Source organism: Aquarana catesbeiana, linkage group LG03 (assembly GCF_042186555.1).
Source record: "Aquarana catesbeiana isolate 2022-GZ linkage group LG03, ASM4218655v1, whole genome shotgun sequence".
NCBI lineage: Eukaryota > Metazoa > Chordata > Amphibia > Anura > Ranidae > Aquarana > Aquarana catesbeiana.
In genome coordinates this window covers 552,970,864-552,993,346 of record NC_133326.1, presented here as the reverse complement: position 1 = coordinate 552,993,346, position 22,483 = coordinate 552,970,864, and the positions used below count along the sequence as shown (strand labels likewise).

The 22,483-nt window shown below is 46.3% G+C and overlaps 2 protein-coding genes across 3 annotated transcripts in view; one reads left to right on the top strand and one right to left on the bottom strand.

Annotated features, from left to right (window-relative positions):
* Nucleotides 1–8,687: 8,687 nt before the first annotated feature.
* On the bottom strand, nt 8,688–19,699 carry RHNO1 (RAD9-HUS1-RAD1 interacting nuclear orphan 1). 2 transcript variants are annotated; one of them, XM_073621678.1, is made up of 3 exons: nt 19,550–19,699; nt 18,763–19,064; nt 8,688–9,507 (listed from the first exon to the last, which is right to left on the bottom strand). In XM_073621678.1, exons 2-3 carry the CDS (start codon nt 18,928–18,930, stop codon nt 8,938–8,940), a joined length of 738 nt encoding a protein of 245 aa, XP_073477779.1. In that variant the 5' UTR covers nt 18,931–19,064; nt 19,550–19,699; the 3' UTR covers nt 8,688–8,937. The 2 variants fall into 2 exon arrangements, with proteins under 2 accessions (XP_073477779.1, XP_073477778.1); XM_073621677.1 differs by lacking the exon at nt 19,550–19,699 and adding an exon at nt 19,390–19,541.
* Nucleotides 19,700–19,752: 53 nt separating this feature from the next.
* The window catches only part of FOXM1 (forkhead box M1), a 37,750-nt gene continuing 35,019 nt past the window's right edge, over nt 19,753–22,483 (top strand). The window contains exon 1 of the mRNA XM_073621676.1: nt 19,753–19,879. The gene's annotated coding sequence lies outside the window, so the exon portion shown is untranslated. The remainder of the gene's footprint in view (nt 19,880–22,483) is intronic.

Genomic DNA, 22,483 nt, shown 5'->3' with positions numbered 1-22,483 from the left:
CTTGTTGGTAAATAGGAAAGCTGTATGCCAATCCTAGGGAGGGATCTCGTACCCCAGCCCCCCCTGACCATACTTTGGTAAAGGTAGGAAGTGTATCCTGGGTATGAGTCAAGATCAATTTATATACTGTGACACTTCTGCTCTTGCACTTCAGCGATTTGCACAAAGCTAACCATAGCAGATTGCAGGTGATCTCATTTTCATATTATCTCACCTTCTCTGAAACATGCTCTCTTTACCTCTCCTCCTCTTCACAATTGCAGCCTCTCTCCTCAAGCTCTCTTTTCTACATCCCTCTGCTCCACCACACAATCTGTACATATCACCCTCACTTCTCCCCTCCCCCTACTACTGCACTCATCACCTCTTTCTAACTCTAAGCCCACTTGCTAACATACCCCCCAGGATACTAAAGCATGTCCCCTCATACAAATCATATTCTCATATTACCTCCCTCACTCTTCTGCTTCTCCTAATCGCTGGAGATATTTCCCCAAACCCTGGGCCTCCCTTATTTAACTGTGCCCAACACACCCATCACCATCACCCTACACCCTCTGGCAGTAGTCGCAATCTACACAATTTAGTCTCCATTCCTCTTCTTCCCAACGCCAGCCTCCCTCTCTCCTGTGCCCTCTGGAACGCCCGCTCTGTCTGCAACAAACTCACCGCTGTTCATGACCTCTTTGTCACTAATTCCTTTAATCTACTTACTCTCACCGAAACCTGGCTCCACGAATATGACACCCCTTCTCCTGCTTCCCTCTCCCAGGGTGGCCTTCACTGGACTCACTCCCCTAGGCCTAATGGACGCAAGGGAGGTGGAGTGGGATTCCTCCTATCCCCCCAGAGCACCTTCCAGGTTATTCACCCTCCTCCCTCTTTTTCCCTCTCATCATTCGAAGCCCACTGTATACGTCTATTCTCTCCTACTTCCCTAAGAATTGCTGTGATCTACCGGCCCCCTGGACCATTATCGACTTTCCTTGATGAGTTTTCTGCCTGGCTACCCTACTTTCTCTCTAGGATATTCCCACAATCCTTCTCGGTGATTTCAACATCCCTGCTAATACAAACACTCCCGCTACTTCTAAACTTCTTAGTCTAACCTCTTCATTTGACCTGAAGCAATGGGTACAGGCTTCTACTCACTCTGATGGCAACACCCTTGACCTTGTATTCTCCTACCTATGCACTCCATGCAACTTCTTAAACAATCCTTTTCCTCTCTCGGACCACCACCTTATTAGTTTCTCTCTCCCCCTGTCTTCCACCACCTTTCCCTCCAATCGCCTAACCATCACCCGTAGAAACTTTCGCAACTTCAACTCCTGTCTCCTCTATTCTGCTACTGACCACCTCTATGACAAAATCTCTCCCATGTCCTGCCCCAACCAAGCCATGTCCATCTACAATAAATCTCTGTCCTCCACCCTGGATAAGCTCGCTCCCCTCACTACACGCAGAATCAGGCCTCGACCCCTACAACCCTGGCAAACAGATGACACTAAAATTCTCAAAAAACGTAGTCGCGCTCTTGAGCGTCTGTGGCACAAGACTAAGTCTCTCAAAGACTTCAACCAATACAAATCTGCCCTCCAAATATACTATTCTTTCCTCCACATTGCCAAGCAAACCTATTTTACAACTCTTATTAACACTTTCTCATCCAATCCCCGTAAACTCTTCTCTACCTTCAACTCTCTACTTTGTCCTCCACCGCCTCCACCCACTGACTTACTCACTGCCCAGGAAATCGCTAATCACTTCAAAAACAAGATTGATACAATCCATGATGAAATCTCTATTCTACAGGTATCTCCCCCAGCTAAGACCCCATGTCAACAGATACAACTGACACTCCCCCTATTCAAATCTACTACTACAGATGAAGTTGCTAAACTCCTTTCTATCGCCCACCTAACCACCTGTCCCCTGGACCCTATTCCCTCTCAAATGCTACAGTCACCCTCTGACCCCATCCTACACTCTCTAACCCACATCTTCAATCTCTCCCTCACCTCTGGCATCTTCCCCGATGCTCTAAAACATGCACTGGTCACCCCCATACTCAAAAAGCCATCCTTGGACCCTACCAATCTTAACAACCTACGCCCAATCTCCTTGCTCCCCTTTTCCTCTAAACTCCTTGAACACCTGGTTTACAACCAACTGAGTGACCACCTCATTAAAAACAACCTTCTTGATCCCCTTCAATCTGGATTTCGCCCTTAACACTCCACAGAAACTGCTCTTTTAAAACTCACAAATGACCTACTAACTGCAAAAACCAATGGACACTATTCTGTACTCCTACTTCTGGATCTTTCAGCTGCCTTTGACACGGTTGACCACCCCCTCCTCCTCAAAAAACTTTACTCCCTTGGTCTCCGTGACTGTGCACTTCAGTGGCTCTCATCCTACCTATCCCAACGCACCTTCAGTGTCACTTACAATTCTACTTCCTCCACTCCTCTTCCCTTCTCTGTCGGGGTCCCCCAAGGTTCTGTTCTTGGACCTCTTTTATTTTCAATCTACACCTCTTCCCTGGGTCAGCTGATAGCCTCTCACGGCTTTCAATATCATTTCTATGCTGATGACACACAAATCTATCTCTCCACCCCTCAACTCACTCCATCAGTCTCCTCACGCATCACTAACCGACATATCTGTATGGATGTCACACCACTTCCTCAAACTCAACTTGTCCAAAACCGAGCTTATAATATTTCCTCCCCCACGTTCCTCTTCCCCCGACTTCTCTGTCAAGAGCAATGGCAAAACCATCCACCCGTCCCCACATGTCAGGGTACTAGGTGTTATCCTGGATTCTGAACTCTCCTTTCAGCCCCACATCCAATCACTTTCCAAAGCTTGCCGCCTCAACCTCCGCAACATCTCTAAACTACGTCCCTTTCTAACCAATGAAACCACAAAGCTCCTGATTCACTCCCTGGTTATCTCTCGCCTTGACTACTGCAACTCACTCCTCATTGGCTTACCTTTAAACAGACTATCCCCCCTTCAGTCCATCATGAATGCTGCTGCCAGACTCATCCACCTTACAAACCGCTCAGTGTCTGCTACCCCTCTCTGCCAATCCCTCCATTGGCTACTACTCGTCCAACGAATTAAATTCAAAATACTAACAATAAGTTACAAAGCCATCCACAACTCTGCCCCCAGCTACATCACTAACCTAGTCTCAAAATACCAACCTAATCGCCATCTCCGTTCCTCCCAAGACCTCCTGCTCTCTAGCTCCCTCATCACCTCCTCCCATATCCGCCTCCAGGACTTCTCCCGAGCCTCGCCCATCCTCTGGAATTCCCTACCCCAATCTGTCAGACTGTCTCCAACTTTATCCACTTTTAGGCGATCCCTGAAAACTTTCCTCTTCAGAGAAGCCTATCCTGCCTCCATCTAACAACTGCACTATTTTCTCCATTAGCTCATCCCCCACAGCTATTACCCTTTTGTATCACTTGACCCTCCCTCCTAGATTGTAAGCTCTAACGAGCAGGGCCCTCTGATTCCTCCTGTATTGAATTGTATTGTACTTGTACTGTCTGCCCTAATGTTGTAAAGCGCTGCGTAAACTGTCGGCGCTATATAAATCCTGTATAATAATAATAATAATAATAATATACTGTATATCAGTGAGAAAGTGTGGCGGAGTACCTCCAAGAGAAGACACAGGGGTTGATTTACTAAAGGCAACTAGACTGTGCACTTTGTAATATACAGTTGCACTCTGCAGGTGCAATTGCTCCAGAGCTTAGTAAATGAGGTAAAGCTTCACTTTGCAAAGAGTACCCAATCACATGCAAGGAAAATAAAAAACAGCATTTTTGCTTGCACATGATTGGATGATGGAAGTCAGCAGAGCTTCTGCTCATTTACGAGGCTCTGGAGCAACTGCTCTTTGCAGAGCGCACAATTTGCCTTTAGTAAATCAACCCCCCAGTCTCTCAATTTCTGTCAAGGGTCTGTGCACCAACCCCAAGGTATGTAGGGTTTTACTGATGGGTGCTAATTGAATTTTCGCTAGCCAATTCAAGGGAGGCAAAGACACGTGAGCTTCTCTATATTCCCCTGCAAGGCACACACGAGGGGCTAGAAAAAGCCAATACTCCCTTTTTGACCGGCTAAAACACTTTTCTACTGCATCTTTTTGTATTGCCTTAGCATTCTGCATGCAATAAAGACATTTGTGGATGTCAAGTGTTTGATGAGTTGAGCTATCTGACTGAGATTGTCTGAGGTGAGTGTCTCCCTTATATACAGGCCAGGCATAGAGGTCTCAGGAAGGTTCAGTCACTATCACAGTTGGAGTCAGAATACAAAGTTATACTCAAATTTATGATGTAATGTGGCACTATCCTGCAGCCCTACACCCTTAAAACACCACTTCATACATGAATCCTGGGGTTCTTCCCCACACAGCCCCATCACACATTCATACAGATCTGTGACTAAAAAACTGTAGGGGGGGGGGATGCATTGGAGCAGGCAGAATCTGGAGAAGTACCCACTGCACTACAACCAATCAATCAGCTTCTAGCTTCAGCTTATTGCGTTTTTAAAAATGAAAGCTAGAGCCGATTGGTTGCTGTGCCCAGCTGCTTCAGATTTTGGCTGCTCCAGTCTTTGTAGAGTCCCCTCTATAAGACTCAGTTCACACTATTGTGTGCCACGCGTCCCACGTTTGCTTGGGCACGGCAACCTATTTATTTGAATGGACTGATGTGCTGCGTGAAACTCACAAGAAAGGTGCATGCGCCTTTTTAAATACACAGCTGTAGAGAAACTGCATGTTTTTTTTGCACAGAATGAATGGCAGCCCTGCGCGTCTCGCAAAAGCAGTGAGATACGGCTGCGGGTATTGATTCGACTCCCGCACCCGCAATCGGAACGTACAGCATGCACTAGTGTGAACGGAGCCTAAGTTCCATCTGTCGCTTCAGTACAGGGACTGGTAGTTCTCACTGGAGCACAGGTGTGGTGATGCCCTGTCAAAGGTTCGTACCTTTGTATAGACCTGGGGCTGGAGGAATAGTCTGCAGGAGGCTGTGCAATGCACCAGCAATGCACTGATCATGGCTCCAATGCAAAAGACTAATAAATGCACATCTTTTCCTGTTGCAACATGGGTGCCTTTATTGATTTTTTTTTTTAAAGGTGGAATATGTCTAATATCTTTACACCTCCCATTTAATTGTTCTTGTTAATGCCTGGAAGGTGGCCTGGTTTCCATATCATGACTGCTGTGATTGGCTCTCACTGCAGTCACATGATCCAGAGCCCATCCAGTTGGTTCCTGATCAGATGCCAGGGCCAAGAGCTGTTGGTGATAACCCAGTCAGTGTGCTGGAATCATACAGTGAGGAAATTCCCAGCACACACCTCAGGACGATGTGGATGCATATGTGCAAAGGCAGGGCTTTAAATTAGTAATAAATGAAATAGTTCAACTCACCATAATGTAGAATCAGTGGGTGCCCTGAGTGTGTCACTTGCCACTGTCGCCTGCCACCAGATGCAGAATGTCACTTGCCACGCTTACAGCCACAAGATGTGGATTGTCACTTGCCACGTTGCCTGTCACCAGATGCAGAATGTCACATCACCTGCCACAAGATGTGGATTGCCACCTGCCACGTTGCCTGTCACCAAATGCGGAGTGAGTGGAGAGCCCCTTGTGGTATGTCAGGCAGACAGATCAGGGGGATGAACTACAAGTCCCAGCACACCTCACCTGCACTCCCACACACAGCTCACCTGTCACTGATAATGTCACATCTCTGTAGGATTGCCCCTCTGGATGATGCAGGGTGTCTCCCTCCTCATGCTGCAGCCAGTCTCACCTGGCAGAGGGAGGGCCTGGGACTCCTTCGGCTGTCACTCTCTGGCTCCACCCTTCTGCTATTCCTGATTAGCTGTCCGGGGGTGAGGAGTAGACAATCTGCGCCGCTGAACAAGGAATCTAAGTTTTCACACAGCAAGGAGCTGCAGGAGAGAGGTGATGCGGGGCGGGCATTATGAGATTATGTCATCTCTCTGCTCCCCGCTGCACCTCCGACACTGAGACAGAGCACTGGCTTTGAGGGCGGAAGAGTGGTGATGCGGGGGCGGAGAGAGATGATATCATCTCCGCTTACCCACCCGCTCGCTTCTTCCATCCACCCAGCTCTCTCATGCCGACAGCCCAGCATGTCTTTTGCCGGCTGCCCGCTCTCGTGGCCCGGCTGCAGAAGGGCCACGGCCCGGTGGTGGGCCGGGGACTGGGGGTTGACGACCCCTGCTCTAGGGGAGCCACGTGGAGTCCAATAAAATGTTAGATGTCTTGTGTGTTTAATATCTTTTGTATTTTGGAAAAACCTTTTAATGTAGAGCAATAGATTGTTTAATATTATGGTACGTGCCTTTAAAGGCCATTATTTTCTCAGTATTCCATATGCATCTCCCAGGATGTGGCACATGTTAAGTAGAGGTGCCCAATAGCCACCTAAGGGCACTATTATCATTTATGTTAATTGACCTTTTAAAGCTTCATATTTTTTATTTTTATTTTTATTTTACAGCAACACATAAATTACTGTTGCACAATAGAATTAGGGTTCCTTCTCACAACATTTAGAAGTACTCACTTTTTTTCATAGTTCTGTCCCTTCTTGCAGGTGCCTGCTTGCCACTTCCCTGAATATCCAGGTGATGAAAGCGGAACTTTACCCATAACAATTTGATAAATAATGTTCTTTAGCAAGGAACATACATTCCACATTAATAATTAAGCTACCAAAATGAGTGTGTGCTGTAAATTGCCTGCAGCATTGTTCTGTTTCTTTCTGCTGGAGGCTGCCATTTTTCTGAGGCACAGAGCCCCTGAACAACAGTAAATCATAAAGAGGAACTAAACCCATCAACAGTTACATTCCTGGAATGCCGGGATTGCTAACTGTCACAATTGCTTGTGTCCTCAACCAAACTGCCAAACCATCAAATGCTGTCAGAACTAATCACATGTACAGCACCATGGCAGTTACAGATCAAACAGAAGAAGCCTCCTTGGCTGTAACGATAGAAGGGCTTAATTCCGCTTTAAGGCAGTCAGCAGGCCTCTACAAACTCAGCAGTGCCTAAAATTGGAGAGCAACTGAGCATGTGCAGAGCAGGGTGTATTACTGGATTTTAAAAGGAAGACACTTATTTTTAATGTTTTACATAGCTATACCTGCAAAAGGGGCCAGCCTGAAGTGATCTAGCAGGACTTCAAGTTCCACTTGGAAGTTCGCACTCACGATATCAACAAGAACACCCCCAGGACTATGTTTCATCATTTTTTTTGAAAATTATGGGGCACTATTCCTCCCGAGAACACCAATGATGGGGCAGCACTATTCCTCCTGGGAACACCAATGATGGGGTGCTTTTCCTCACGGGAACACCAATGATGGGGCACTATCCCCCCCCTCCCAGGAACACCAATGGGGCACTATCCCCCCCCCCCCCCCCCCCCAGGAAAACTGATGATGGGGCACCCCCCCCCCCCCCCCAGAAATACTTAGGATCATTCATGGGGCACTTGTCATAGAAATTAATGTACTGTACTGAGTTGTTACTGTATAGCCATTAGCCGCTACCTTTCAGTGTGCAGCTCGGCTCTCACGGCTGCTTCTCGCCTCTCTCTAATCCCTCAAGGCAGCAGCGGGCAGGGCTGAGAAGATCAGTGGGGAGCTGATGTCAGCAAGGAGAGGCGCGGATGTGCCTGGTCACATATGGTGGCGGCGCCGCCTTGTACACAAGAGGATTTTAATGGGAGGTGCGGACCAACTAATCGATAATGAAAATCGTTGACAATGATTTTCATTATCGATTAATCGTTTCAGCCCAAGTCAATACAAAATAAATTTGTTAAAATTGCACGCGATTCGAACAGGTATGCAGTGCGATTCCTGTCTGAATTGCATGTGATTTCTGCCGAGTGCACGTGTGTTTAGAAAGGGAAGTGCCGTCTAGCGGGCAGTTTATTAAAAAGAAAAAAACGTATAACTCACATTAAGTACATATCTGGTCAAATGCAAAATCTGCATAAGTGTTCCAGTGCGGCCGATGATAGCAAATCACGGCCACTGGGAGGTGCTCACAGGGCTGTAGGAGAAGTTCCGGGACCCCTGTGGGTACAGGGCGGAAGTGATGTCAGCTTGGGGGCGGACTGCCTCTGTATCTCCTCCAGTGATTTGCTATAATCGGCAGGACAGGGACACTGCAGATTTTGCATTTGACTATATATGTACTTAATGTGAAAAAACATTTTAATAAACTGCCCACTAGAAGGTGCTTCCCTTTCTATACACACACACACACACACACACACACACACACACACACACACACACACACACACACACTAGTGGAGGGGGAAAGCACATGCAATTCTGACAGGAATCGCACCGTATTCCTGTTCAAACCACACGCGATTCTTTGCAGTGCAATTTGCGACCATTTATATTCTATTGATGCAAATCACACCGCAAAGTATCGGTTTCGGTATAGGGAGCATTTGCACGAGTACAAATACTCACGCAAATGCTTGGTATAAGCACTGATACGGATACATCCCTACAAAAAAAGGTAAATACACTTAACCTTTAAGAAAAAGGGAACCAAACATCAAGACAACCGATCACCTAGCAATTTCAGAAATAATAGTTGAGCAATGAGGATTCTGAAAACCAGCGATATTCCAAAGACAAATTTTGACATTGCCATCCTTGGAAGTTAAGGGTTACTGGGTTGAAGACAACTGTATCAGTCAGTTTAGAAAACAAGTGCATTTGTAAATTTAATATAATTTTTTTGTTACAATTAGTATTCCTAGTCATTTCTATTTCATCAACCAGGAGATCATAAATTCTATTTACAGAGGTCCAAATATTACAACTTCACCTGGACCTGGCTATTTTGTAGCCTGCCCCTCGATTCCAAGTATTTCATTAGTCCCTGTCGTCTCCTCCATGTTACACGGACCCCGTATTCATGCTCTGGGGTATCCTCTGCCAGCACCTGCACGTTCCCCTGGGGGGTGTTGGCTGCGTCCTGTGTGGTGTCTTTCCTGGAGACTGGTGTTGGCAGACCAGCTGTGGCAGGCGCCAGCATTGTTGTTTGTGCCGGACTTGCATCTGGAGTCTTTATATCTGGTGGGCTTGCAGTGTTATCAAATGAACGTTGAGGAGGAGATTCTGGCATGGAGGTTTGCAAAACCAGCTTTTGCTTGGGCCTCCTCCTGGCACAGAATGACTGAGTTTGTATTACACTAGTTGTGTTCTGACTGGTAAACGATAACGAAGGAAATTTACAGACACTCTGTTTCCTTGTTGGCAATCTGAGTGCGTTCCGACTCGTGTCTCCAGGGCGGCTCTGTAAAGTGGTGTTGGAGGAAGTGTGGCGGAGGCGACGTCGTGCTGGGAAATGCAGTTCTACAGTCTGATCAAATTGTGGAGACACCTATATGTGTGAGAAGGATAGAGTCAGTTATCGGACAGCTGAAAGTACAGGCTTGTATACAGAGGCATTAGATCCCAGCTTTACTTCCCCCATATGCTGCATGGTTAAGGCCTCAGTTACACGGACATGCTAAAGTGTACACCTGTGTGAGGCTGCATTCACACCTGAGCGTCGCGTTTTTGAACATTTAGTCAAACGTTTGTATGTGTGTCTTTAAAGCATTTGAGTTTTGGCATTTTTTAATTAGCCAATAGAGAAAAATATAATCTGTTTCATCATTTGTTGCTATGTTTTTCATTTTTTTTAACCTGCTTTTATTTATGTTTTTTTGTAAGGGGTTAATGTTAGGATTTCATGGTTAGGGGTTAATTTATTTATTTTGTTAGGTTAGGGTTAAGGTTAGAGGTTAATATTAGGGTTAGTGGTTATTAGTGTTAAAGTGGTTGTAAACCCCCGAGACATTTTTACACATAGGTAAGCCTAGAGTAAGCCTAGAATAAGGCTTAGCCATATGTACTGAAAATATCTCCTAACCGTGCGCCATTTAGGAGATAATTACCTTGTAGTGCGCCGATGAGGTCATCGGCGCATGCGCAGTGAAGAGACACATGTGCGGGAGTGACATCACGTGGCTCCGACCAGTCACACAGCCGAAGTCCGCAGCCCCAGAAGGAAGAGGGGCGAAGATGGATGCTTCCACCAGCGGGGACATCACGGGCTTCATTTGCAGGCAAGTGCCACATATTGGGCTATTATGCATGCTTTTACCAGTTGGGTTTACTTCCTCTTTAAGGTTTATGTTTAGGATTAGGGGTTAATTAGTAGGATTAAGGGTTGTTTTTATTTTTTATTTAATAAAATGTATTTATATTATTTTTTTCTTCATTTAATTATTGCATTTGAGCAGAAAAATGCACCAAAACGAGTAAACCAAGCGTTTCCAACAAGAAATGGTTTAAAAATGTACCAATCTGCCCAATTCAAGCTACAAAAAAAGCTCCAGAACATTTCTGAGCTTCAGGCGACTTGTGGAGATGTGAAACAACTCCATAGAGAATAATTGATTTTTTTTTTTCTCCATAATTTTGAAGCTTCAAGTTACAAAACGCTAAGGTATGAATAGGGTCTAATGACCCTGTTTGCTCGCACCGGATGCACATGCATGCAGTCAAATTCATGTCAAATTGAATGCAGCAGCTGCATGGACAAAGCCACTGCTCACAATCTGATACCCGTGGGGTGCAGGTGTAGGTCCCCCAATGCAGACAGTGTGCGTTTGGTGATCTGCACTCACACAGATGTCAAACTGGGAGCAATCTCGGTGCAGCCGCTGCATCCCACCTGACATGAATGGGACTGCTTGTGTAATAGAATGGAATGACACAGGGAAAAATTATTGAACACGCTAACTGAGATGCATTTAATACTTCGTACTAAACCCTTTGTTGGTAATGACAGCTTCAAGACGCCTCCTGTATGGAGAAACCAGTCACATGTATTACTAAGGTGTGATTTTGGCCCATTCGTCTACACAAACAGTCTTAAAGTCTTGAAAGGTCCCTTGGGCCTCTTCTATTACCTCTGATCTTTAGTTCTTTCCATAGATTTTCTATGGCATTCAAGTCAGGTGATTGGCTGGGCCATTCTAGTAGCTTTATTTTTTTTCTTTGAAGCTGAGAGTTTCCTTGGCTTTGTGTTTGGGATCATTGTCTTGCTGAAATGTCCACCCTTGTTTCATTTTTATCATCCTGGTAGATGGCAGATTTTTTATCAAGAATGTCTTGGTACATTTTTCCATTTATCCTTCCTTCAAGGATATAAAGTTTGCCAGTACCATATGCTGAAAAACAGCCCCACACCATGATGTTTCCACCTCCAAACTTCACTGTTGGTATGGGGGTGTTTTTTGCATGATGTACAGTGCCATTTGCCCTCCAAACATGATGTGGGTTTTGGCATCCAAAGAGTTCAATTTTGGTCTCATCTGACCAGACTATACTCTCCCAGTATTTCACAGACTTGTCTAACTGTTGTGCAGCAAACTTTAAACGAGCTTCAACATGCTTTTTCTTCAGCAATTAAGTCTTGTTGAGCGTGGTGAGCATGTATACAGGCCATGGCGGTTGCATTACTTATGGCTTTCTTTGAAACAATTGTACCTGCTAATTCCAGATCTTTCTGAAGCTCTCCACAAGTGGTCCTCTTCTGATAATTCTTTTCACTTCTCTGTCAGAAATCTTGCAAGGAGCACCTTGTCGTGGCCGGTTTACGGTGAAATTATGTTCTTTCCACTTCTGGATATGACCCCAATAGTGCTCACTGGAACTTTTGAAAGTTTAGAAATCCTTCTGTAACCAATGCCATCAGTATGTTTTGAAACAATAAGGCTGCAAACGTCTTGAAAGAGCTTTTACCCATCATGAGATTTTTCTTGTGTGAGACCTTGGTAATGAGACCCCTTTTTATAGGCCATCAGTTGAGACTGAACCAGCTGATCCTAATTTGCACTGACAAGGGGCAGGATTGCTTTCTACTAAGACCCCTTTCACACTGTGCCGCCACCGGCGTCAGTGGTAAAGCGGCGCTATTCATAGCGCCGCTTTACTGTCGTTTTAGCGGCGCTATTCGGGGTTAAATCCGCCCGCAAAACGCAGCCGGAGCAGCGTTTTGATGAGGAGCAGTGGTGGAGGAGCAGCGAGTTCACCACTCCAAATAAGCTGCTGGCAGGACTTTTTCTGACACCCTGCCAGCGCACAGCTCCAGTGGAGTTCACACTGGAGTGAATGGAGCAGCTGTTTTAGAGCGGTTTGCAGGCGCTATTTTTAACGCTATAGAGCCTGCAAAACGCTCCAGTGTGAAAGGGGTCTTACTGATAGATTTCAGCTGGTCTTGGCTTTTCATGCCTTTACACATAACTTAATTTCTGAACTTATTTGTTTTGGTTTCTTTGTATGTATGGATTGCATGGGTTGTTACCAACGTGGTGCAAATTTCATGTCACTAGCACTTTTAGAAATATATTCACCTAGAAAAATGGTGATGTGTTCAATACTTATTTTACCTGCTGTATGCGTGCAGCCGGTGGGATAAGGTTAAAATGAAAAATTTACTTACCTGCTCTGTACAGAGCAGCCCCAATCTTCCTATTTGGCAGGCCCCTGCCGGCGCTGTCTGCTCCTCCATCCTCCAGGTGCCTCCTTAGCAAGCCAGGTGCTGTGGAAACACCTGTCCACATGCTTCAGAGCTGGGCTGTGTGCATCCATAAATACACACAGCGCCAGTAAGCCATGCCCCCGCTCTCTTATCACAAAGGCTCTGTCTGCTCTTTCCCCCCTCATTGGTTTAGAGCAGGGGTGTCCAAACTTTTTTCAAAGAGGGCCAGATTTGATGAATAGAACATGCTTGAGGGCCGACGATTTTGCCTGACATTCTTAAACCATTAAAATTTAGTCTAAGTGTGTCCGTCCGAGCGCTAATACACGGCCCAACAAGAATTCTCTTGCCTTTGTGCTGTGTGTGGTGAATAGATGAGCTTGGGCGTGTTATTTGGATATACCGGATTTAATCGGCTTATAACACGCACCTTCACTTTAAAAAGGAAGTTTCAGGAAAAAAAAAATCTTAAATTTTAAATAAAGAACTGTGAAGCAAAATAGGGATCAATGCCCATCAATGCAGCCTAATCAGTGCCCATCTGCAGCCCTCACACCATTGACATGAATGCGGCCCCCACCGTACTGGCATGAATGCGGCCCCCACCGTACTGACATGAATGCGGCCCCCACCGTACTGGCATGAATGCGGCCCCCACCGTACTGGCATGAATGCGGCCCCCACCGTACTGGCATGAATGCGGCCCCCACCGTACTGGCATGAATGCGGCCCCCACCGTACTGGCATGAATGCGGCCCCCACCGTACTGGCATGAATGCGGCCCCCACCGTACTGGCATGAATGCGGCCCCCACCGTACTGGCATGAATGCGGCCCCCACCGTACTGGCATGAATGCGGCCCCCACGGTACTGGCATGAATGCGGCCCCCACCGTACTGGCATGAATGCGGCCTCCACCGTACTGGCATGAATGCGGCCCCCACCACACTGGCATGAATGCGGCCCCCACCACACTGGCATGAATGCGGCCCCCACCACACTGGCATGAATGCGGCCCCCACCACACTGGCATGAATGCGGCCCCCACCACACTGGCATGAATGCGGCCCCCACCACACTGGCATGAATGCGGCCCCAACCACACTGGCATGAATGCGGCCCCCACCACACTGGCATGAATGCGGCCCCCACCACACTGGCATGAATGCGGCCCCCACCACACTGGCATGAATGCGGCCCCCACCACACTGGCATGAATGCGGCCCCCACCACACTGGCATGAATGCGGCCCCCACCACACTGGCATGAATGCGGCCCCCACCACACTGGCATGAATGCGGCCCCCACCACAATGACATGAATGCGGCCCCCACCACAATGACATGAATGCGGCCCCCACCACAATGACATGAATGCGGCCCCCACCACAATGACATGAATGCGGCCCCCACCACAATGACATGAATGCGGCCCCCACCACAATGACATGAATGCAGCCCCCACCACAATGACATGAATGCAGCCCCCACCACATTGCCATGAATGCAGCCCCCACCGTATTGCCATGAATGCAGCCCCCACCGTATTGCCATGAATGCAGACTCACCATTGCCGTCAGTGCAGCCTGATTCATGTCCATCTGCAGCCTTGGAGGAGACAGGGAGGGGGCGGGACGAGCGCCAATAGATATACAGGAGAAACTCCTGTTTTTATCGGCAGCCTCTTTAATTGAAAGTCCCGCCTCCTATGATGGACAAAACAATTGTCCAATGGCAGCGCAGGAGACGGGACTACCTTTTACACAGGACGCCTAGTAAACAGGAAATTCTCCTGTATCCTGTACGGCGCTCGTCCCGCCCCCTCCAAGGCAGCCAGCATATCTATCTTTTGTGGCCCCCGGCACTCGGGGATTCGTTGGGGGCCACAAAAGATATATATGTCAAAATTACCAGGCGGGCTGTCTGAAACCGGACCGCGGGCCGCAATTGGCCCGCGGGCCGGACTTTGGACATAGCAGTGTGAGCCATTGGCTCCTGCTGATGTCAATTACAGCCAGTGGCGAGGGGGCGGAGCCGAGTCCTGCGGTCTGTCAATAGACGCAGACAGCAGGGCTGGGGAGCAAGCCCATATGGGTGCACCCATAGCAAGCTGCTTGCTATAGGGGCACTCAGCAGGGGGAAGAGCCTGGAGCTCTGACAGAAAACCCAAGATGAGAAGGATCGGGGCTGCTCTGTGCAAAACCACTACACAGAGCGGGTAAGTATAACATGTTTGTTATTTTAAAGTAAAACAATGTACTTTAAGCTCTTGCTTACTGGGCACTTAAACCCCCCCTCCTGCCCAAACCAATTTTTAGCTTTCAGCGCTGTCACACTTTGAATGACAATTGCGCAGTCATTCTACACTGTACTCAAATGAAATTTTTATCATTTTTTTCACATAAATTGAGCTTTCTTTTGGTGGCATTTTATCACCACTTGGGTTTTTATTTTTTGCTAAACAAAGACACAAAAAAGACAGAAAAAAAAAAAAAAAGCAAACATGTTTCATAGTTTGTTATAATATTTTGGAAATGGGTAATTTTTCTCCTTCATCGATATTCGCTGATGAGGCTGCACTGATGGACACTGATAACACAGCACTGATGGGTGGTACTGGTGATGAGGCACTTTAGTGGTGACTATTATAGGTGGCACTGATAGGGGACATTGGTGGGCACTGATAGGTGGCACAGAAGCCTCTGCAGAGGCTGTCCACGATCGGGACTGATGTCCCTCTCACAGCCGCCGGTGATCAGCTTTTTTTTTTCTCCTCCTCGCGCTACCAGCGTGAGGAGAAAAAATAGCCGATTAACGACTCTGTTTACATCACATGATCAGCTGTTACATGATCGACCCCTTACTCCGATCTGTGATCAGCCGAACCTCATAGACTCGCTGATCGCAGAGCGCGCGCCGTGCAGGGGGCACGCAGGCCGCTCGAGCACGGGAGGACATCAATGGACGCCCTCCCGGCAGATTAGGTATGAATTGCAGCTGTCTTTTGGCTATAGCACAGACGGGAGGTGGTTAAGAATCACTTTAAAGGTAAAAAAAAAAAAATGTTTTTACTTTAGAACTAATGTTAACCACTTGCCGACCGCCGCACGCCGATGTACGTCCCTTTTTTGAGGACGGATATCATTGTTATGGCAACAGCTAGCTGCCATAACCCCGGTATCCCTGTTTTCGGCCGGCTACAAGATAAAAGTGGTCTCTGCGGCGGATTCGCCGCAAGAACACTTTTATCGGTGGTGGGAGAGGGGGCCCCCCCTCCTCCCGCCGTGATCCGGTGCCCTCCGCCGCTTACCTGAGCCGTCGACAGCGGCGGAGGCGATCGCGTCTGTTCCCTAGCAGTGCACGGAGACGAGTGAGGGGAAGATGGCCCCCACCCGTCTCCATGACACTGCAGGGCGGAAACGACGTCATAACGTCTTAAAGCCACATTTTTTCAATGTCATTTTTTCAAATGACTTTTTTTTTTTTATTGCATTTAAGTCTAAATATGAGATCTGAGGACTTTTTGACCCCAGATCTCATATTTAAGAGGACCTGTCATGCTTTTTTCTATTACAAGGAATGTTTACATTCCTTGTAATAGGAATAAAAGTGACCCAAATATTTTTTTTTTTTTTTTAAACAGTGTAAAAATAAATAAAATCAAATAAAATAAATAAGAAAAAAAAAAAAAAAAAAAAAATTTTTTTAAAAACGCCCCGTCCCGATGAGCTCGTGCGCAGAAGCGAACGCATGCGTGAGTAGCGCCTGCATAAGAAAACGGTGGTCAAACCACACATGCAAGGTATTGCCGCGATCATTAGAGCGAGAGCAATAATTCTAGCCCTAGACCTCCTCTGTAACGCAAAACATGCAACCTGTAGAATTTTTTAAATGTCGCCTATGGAGATTTTTGAGGGTAAAAGTTTGACGCCATTCCACGAGCGGGAGCAATTTTGAAGCGTGACATGTTGGGTATGAATTTACTCGGCGTAAGATTATCTTTCACAATATAAAAAAAAATTGTGCTAACCTTACTTTTGTCTTATTTTTTATTCAAAGGTGATTTTTTTCCAAAAAAAGTGCTCTTGTAAGACCGCTGCGCAAATAAGGTATGAAAAAAAGTATTGCAATGACCGCCATTTCATTCTCTAGGGTGTTAGAAAAAAAACAATATATAATATTTGGGGGTTCTAAGTAATTTTCTAGCAAAAAAAAAATGTTTTAAACATGTAAACACCTAAATTCCAAAACGAGGCTGGTCTTTAAGTGGTTAAAGGGGTTGTATGCATTAAGGTGAAAAACCTTCTGTGGTGCTGCAGCCCCCGAGCCCCAGTTTTACTTACCTAACCCCGATCCTTCTCTGGCCGGGAATGAGCACACCAGCTCTACCTGGTGTCTCGTGTCCTGATTGGAAATATTAATAGCAGTGCAGCCATTGGCTCCCACTGCTGTCAATCAAGTCCAATGACGTGGTGCCGGGGCAGAGTTCTGCATTCTGTATGAATGGACACAGATGCGGGACTCGGGAGTGCGCCCACACGGGTGTCCACCAAGGGGAGCGCTTCTCCAACATGGACAGTTGATGTGGGGAGGAGCCACCAGCGCCGCTGAGGGACCCCAGAAGAGGAGGACCGGGGCCACTCTGTGCAAAATGAACTGCACAGTGGAGGCAAGTATGACAGGTTTGTTTTTAAAAAACAAAAAACTAGGGTTTACAACCCCTTTAAAGTGAATTTAAATTCTCGTTTTTAAAAAAATAAAGAAAAACAACAAACATGTCATCCTAACCTCATCTGTGCAGTGAATTTGCACAGAGCAGCCCAGATCCTCCCCTTTTTGGGTCCCTCCTTCCTGCTCCTGCCCCCCCCCTCCCCTTGAGTGCCCCCACAGCAAGCAGCTTGCTATGGGGGCATCTGAGCCAAGTCACAGCTCCCTGGGTCCATTTAAACACAGAGCCCCGACCTGGCCCCCTCTCTTCTGATTGGTTAACTGACCTTGATTGGGAGCCAATCAGGAGGAGAGTCCTGGACATCTATGACACTCGTGGACATCACTGGAGAGAGATGGGGCTCAGGTAAGTAATTAGGGGATGCTGGGGAGGCTGCAGAATGCATTAAGATAAAAAAAAAAAAAAAAAAAAAAAAAACGCTTCTGCCTTTATAATTCCACTTCTATACCGGGCCCATTCTGACACTCCTCCCCTACATGTAAAAAAAAAAAAATCATAATTTTTTTGCTAGAAAATTACTCAGAACCCCCGAACATTATATATATGGGTTTTTTTAGCAGACACCCTAGGGAATAAAATGGCGGTTGTTTCAGCTTTTTATCTCGCATGGTATTTGTGCAACAATTTTTCACAAGAATTTTCAGGAATTAAAAAAATAACAAAACAAAAAAAAAAAAAAACAGTAAAGTCAGCCCAATTTTTTTTATATAATGTGAAAGATGCTACACCAAGTAAATAGATACCCAAGATGTCAAGCTTTAAAATTGCGCACAATCATTGAATGGCGCCAAACTTCGGTACTTAAAAATCTCCATAGGCAACGGGTTACCAGAGTTACAGAGGAGGTCTAGTGCTAGAATTGTTGCTTGCACTCTAATGCACACAGCGATACCTCACATGTGTGGTTTGAACGGCGTTTACATATGTGGGCTGGACTTACGTGTGCGTTCGCTTCTGTAGCTGCAGGCATCATTCAGATATTCCCACTGAAAGTCAAGGACATCATATGACGGCCTTGGGCTGGAACTGGTTAAGTACGCCAGTGTGAACAAGGCCTAACAGAGCTTCAGGTTATAAAGTCTATGTAGAGCCAAAACTTTTATTTTTTAATTAAGCTTTGAAAAAGAAAAAAAAAAGGGGGTAAAACCTGTGAGGTTATTTTTTTTGCCATGTGTGTCCCTTTGAAGAGATTTCCCTTCACTTTTATTCCTGACAACACAACAGGAAGTGAGAGGAAATCTTTCTTATACCATCCAGGGCCTCCTAAAAAAGAATCTTAATGTTTCGCTCTGTGTTCCCATCTCTATCCAAAATTTAAAATAAATAAATATATATATATTCCATTTGCCTTTGTATGACCAAGTGTAAATTTACCCAAGAAGTGGATGCGTTGTCACCCAAGGGCTTGGTGGGCACACATATGGGGTTTTCTGCCTTGGGTGGAGCCGTGCCATACTCATGAATGGAACCCTTCTGTGGGCTCTCCAGAAAGATGAGGCGTCCTTTCCGCGGGTTACAAGCAGTCCGCTTCTTGGCAGGCATGAGCAGTGAGATCCTGGCCAGGTGGGATCCACATGGTGAGATGGTGCAGAGGATGGGTCATACACGGGAGCAACCAAACATCCGATATCCAATGGCTGCAGGAAGGTGACGGCTCTTCACAGCAGGTCCCAAATCTGAAAAAAAGATTCAACATTAAAGCCTAATGACAAAGCTGTTCTTCTATAGATTGGATGGAGTGTGAAGGGGTTAAAAGCCCTACCAAGTTTGTCACTTTGTGTGACCCCCACTGGGCAGGTTCACCTTTCTGGTGACGAGAGAGAGAGAGAGAAGGGGGGGGGATCCTCAATTTTACAGTTGTCACTGGATAAGGAAGTGAGAGGAAATCTAAAAATGGGGACAACAGGGGCTCTCCCCCCTCATTGCTATGGGCAACACAATGTCTACAGGCGATACTTGCTGTCTGCTATAGGGATATAGTCAGTGGCTTTGAAGCAATACCTGCTGGTTGCTATGGGTGATAACACCCCGCCTCACTTCCCTAAAGAGTCCATGTGTACACAATGGATCAGTACTTCCTGCTGCATACAAAGAGATCCCGCCCTCTCTAGGAAATGATTGATTGTCTGGACAAACAGCCCTACCGAGCCCAATTCCTTACCCAAATCTCCCGGCTTCTTCTCTCCCTCCGCCCCACTTCGCTGCCTGTTCTCCCTCTCATTGGCTGCTGCCTCATGTGATACCCAGCTCTGTCCCGCCATTGGCCCCAGCTGCTTCTTCCCCAAACGGCTGAGCGCCGATTGGTCGCTGATGAGGAGACGCTATGGACCCTCCATCCATTGGTCTGCAAAGGGGTGACGTAGGACTCCGGCGGACCGTCATTGGCTTGTTTTGTCACTTGACAGGACGTGTCGCAAAGCGCGAAAATTCAAACGGCGGCGGCTGGAAGAGTTCGGGAAAAAGGACGGCGACGAACAGGAGAGACAATTCGGTAAACGCGAGACAGGCTTCCCTGTGTGTGAAGGGGGCACGGGGAGGAGCTAACGCATAGCAACCGAGGGTGAACACGGTTGCTAGGGGTTACAGCTCCTGACCGCAGCACTGCCATGACACAGGGTGAGAAGGAGGGGGGAATGCCGGGATTTCTACTACTGGGCCTGATGGGAGAGGCGTGTGTCACCAGGACACCCCCTTCCCCCACAAGTGTGTATATGTGTGTGTATATATTATATATATATATATATATATATATATATATATATATATATATATATATATATATAAAATATATTTTATTTTAGATTGTAAGGTGTCACTTGTCTGAACTGTCTTGCTATCTCTATTTTGTAAAGTGCTGGACAAATTGTTGGAATTACATAATCCTATACAATAATAATACTTTTCCAAAATGTGTTTAGATGTACATCTAATGGCATGCTGGATGTACCAGTTCCTTGCAACATATATACACACACAACCCCCCCCCTATATATATATATATATATATATATATATATATATATATATACACACACACCCCCTATATATATATATATATATATATATATATATATATATATATATATATATATATATATATATATATATATACACACACACACACACCCCATACTTACATATATTTATATACACACAACTCCAAGAGAAGACCTGAATATACATAGTGCACAGAACTGCTGATTGTCTTCCTAAGGTGATGCCGCGCTAAACCCACAATACACAAAGGGTTGATCTGATGGGACTCCATTTGCAGAGCTAACACACCGGGATAAGGGTCATCATTTATAAACAATGGGAAAAGGGACAGATGGCTGATACTGGGGTACTGAATTACAAAAGGCTTCAATAAGTAATGGAGATGGCAGCACATGGGAGAGAGGGGGGGGGCCCAAACACACCTAAATATTAGGGTTGCACCGATTACCACTTTTTTTAAGAACAAGTACCGTTACTCGCGCGCAGAAGGGAGCGTATAAGTTGCGCCCACATATGTAAACTGTGTTCAAACCACACATGTGAGATCTTGCCGTGATCGTTAGAGCGAAAGCAATAATTCTAGCACTAGACCCCCTTTGTAACTCAACTGGTAACCTGTAAACGTCGCCTATGGAGATTTTTAAGTGCCAAAGTTTGTCGCCATTCCATGAGCGGGCGCAATTTTAAAGCTTGACGTGTTGGATATCAATTAACTTGGCATAACATTATCTTTCACATCATAGAAAAAAAAATTGGGCTAACTTTACTGTTTTCTTATTTTTTAATTTAAAAAAAAAAGTGTATTTTTCCAAAAACTTGCATTTGTAAGGTGCTGCATGAATACGCTGTGACAAAGTGTCACAACGATCTCCATTTTATTCTCTAGGGTGTTTGTAAAAAAAAAATATATACATACATGTTTGGGGGTTCTAAGTAAATTTTCTAGCAAAAACAAACAAGTGTCAACAATAGGCTTGGTCCTTAAGTGGTTAATGTCATGTGGCACTAATATGCAGCACTGATGACGCGTGGACTGTGTCAGTAGTTTTCTATTTATTTTTTTTCTAAAATTGAGATATATAATCCTATACAGGGAGATCAGTGCTTGTAATTCCCCACCGCTGCACGACCATCCCTGACTGTCCAGGTATCGGACCAAGCATCGGAGCATTTGCATGAGTACAAGTGCTCGTGCAAATGTTCAGTATCGGTGCAACCCTACTAAATATAAACATTAGATGTGTGAGGGCACTTGGTGAATTTGGCACAAGGAAAATAGATTATGAAGAAGTTGCCATGTTTACACGGGGAGTACTTAACCACTAGGCGTCCGCGCTATAGCCGAAAGACGGCTACAGCGCGGACTTCAATTGCCGGGAGGGCGTCCCTGGACGTCCTCCTGTTTACTTCCGCATTGCGCGCTCCCGCGGGCGCGCATCGCGGAAGTTTTGTGCTGGCCGTGTCCCTCGGACACAGCCAGTCACAGATCACCGTAAACGGCCAATGACAGCGGCCGTTTACAGTGCGATCGGCGGTGCCAATGAGAGAGGATCTCATATGTAAACATATGAGATCCTCTCTCATCGCCGCCTCTCCCTCCTCACACAGAGACAGCGTGTGAGGAGGGAGAGCGGAACCGCTGCGGCGGTGAGTGTAAAAGAAAAAAAAAAAGGAAAAAAAGGTGTCCCGCTGTTAACGGTCCCTGCCATCTGCCCCTGCCATCTGCCCCTGCCCTCTGCCCTGCCATCTGTCCCCAGTGCCATCTGTCCCCACTGCCATGTATAAGTGCCATCTGTCATCAGTGCCACATAGTGCCATGTGTCATCAGTGCCACGTATCAGTGTCATCAGTGCCATCTGTCATCAGTGCCACGTATTAGTGCCATCTTTCATCAGTGCCACGTGTCATCAGTGCCACGTGTCATCAGTGCCACTTGTCATCAGCGCCACATGTCATCAGTGCCACGTATTAGTGCCATCTGTCAGTGCCACGTATTAGTGCCATCTGTCATCAGTGCCATGTATTAGTGCCATCTGTCATTAGTGCCATCTGTCATCAGTGCCACATCAGTGCCATCTGTCATCAGTGCCATTTGTCA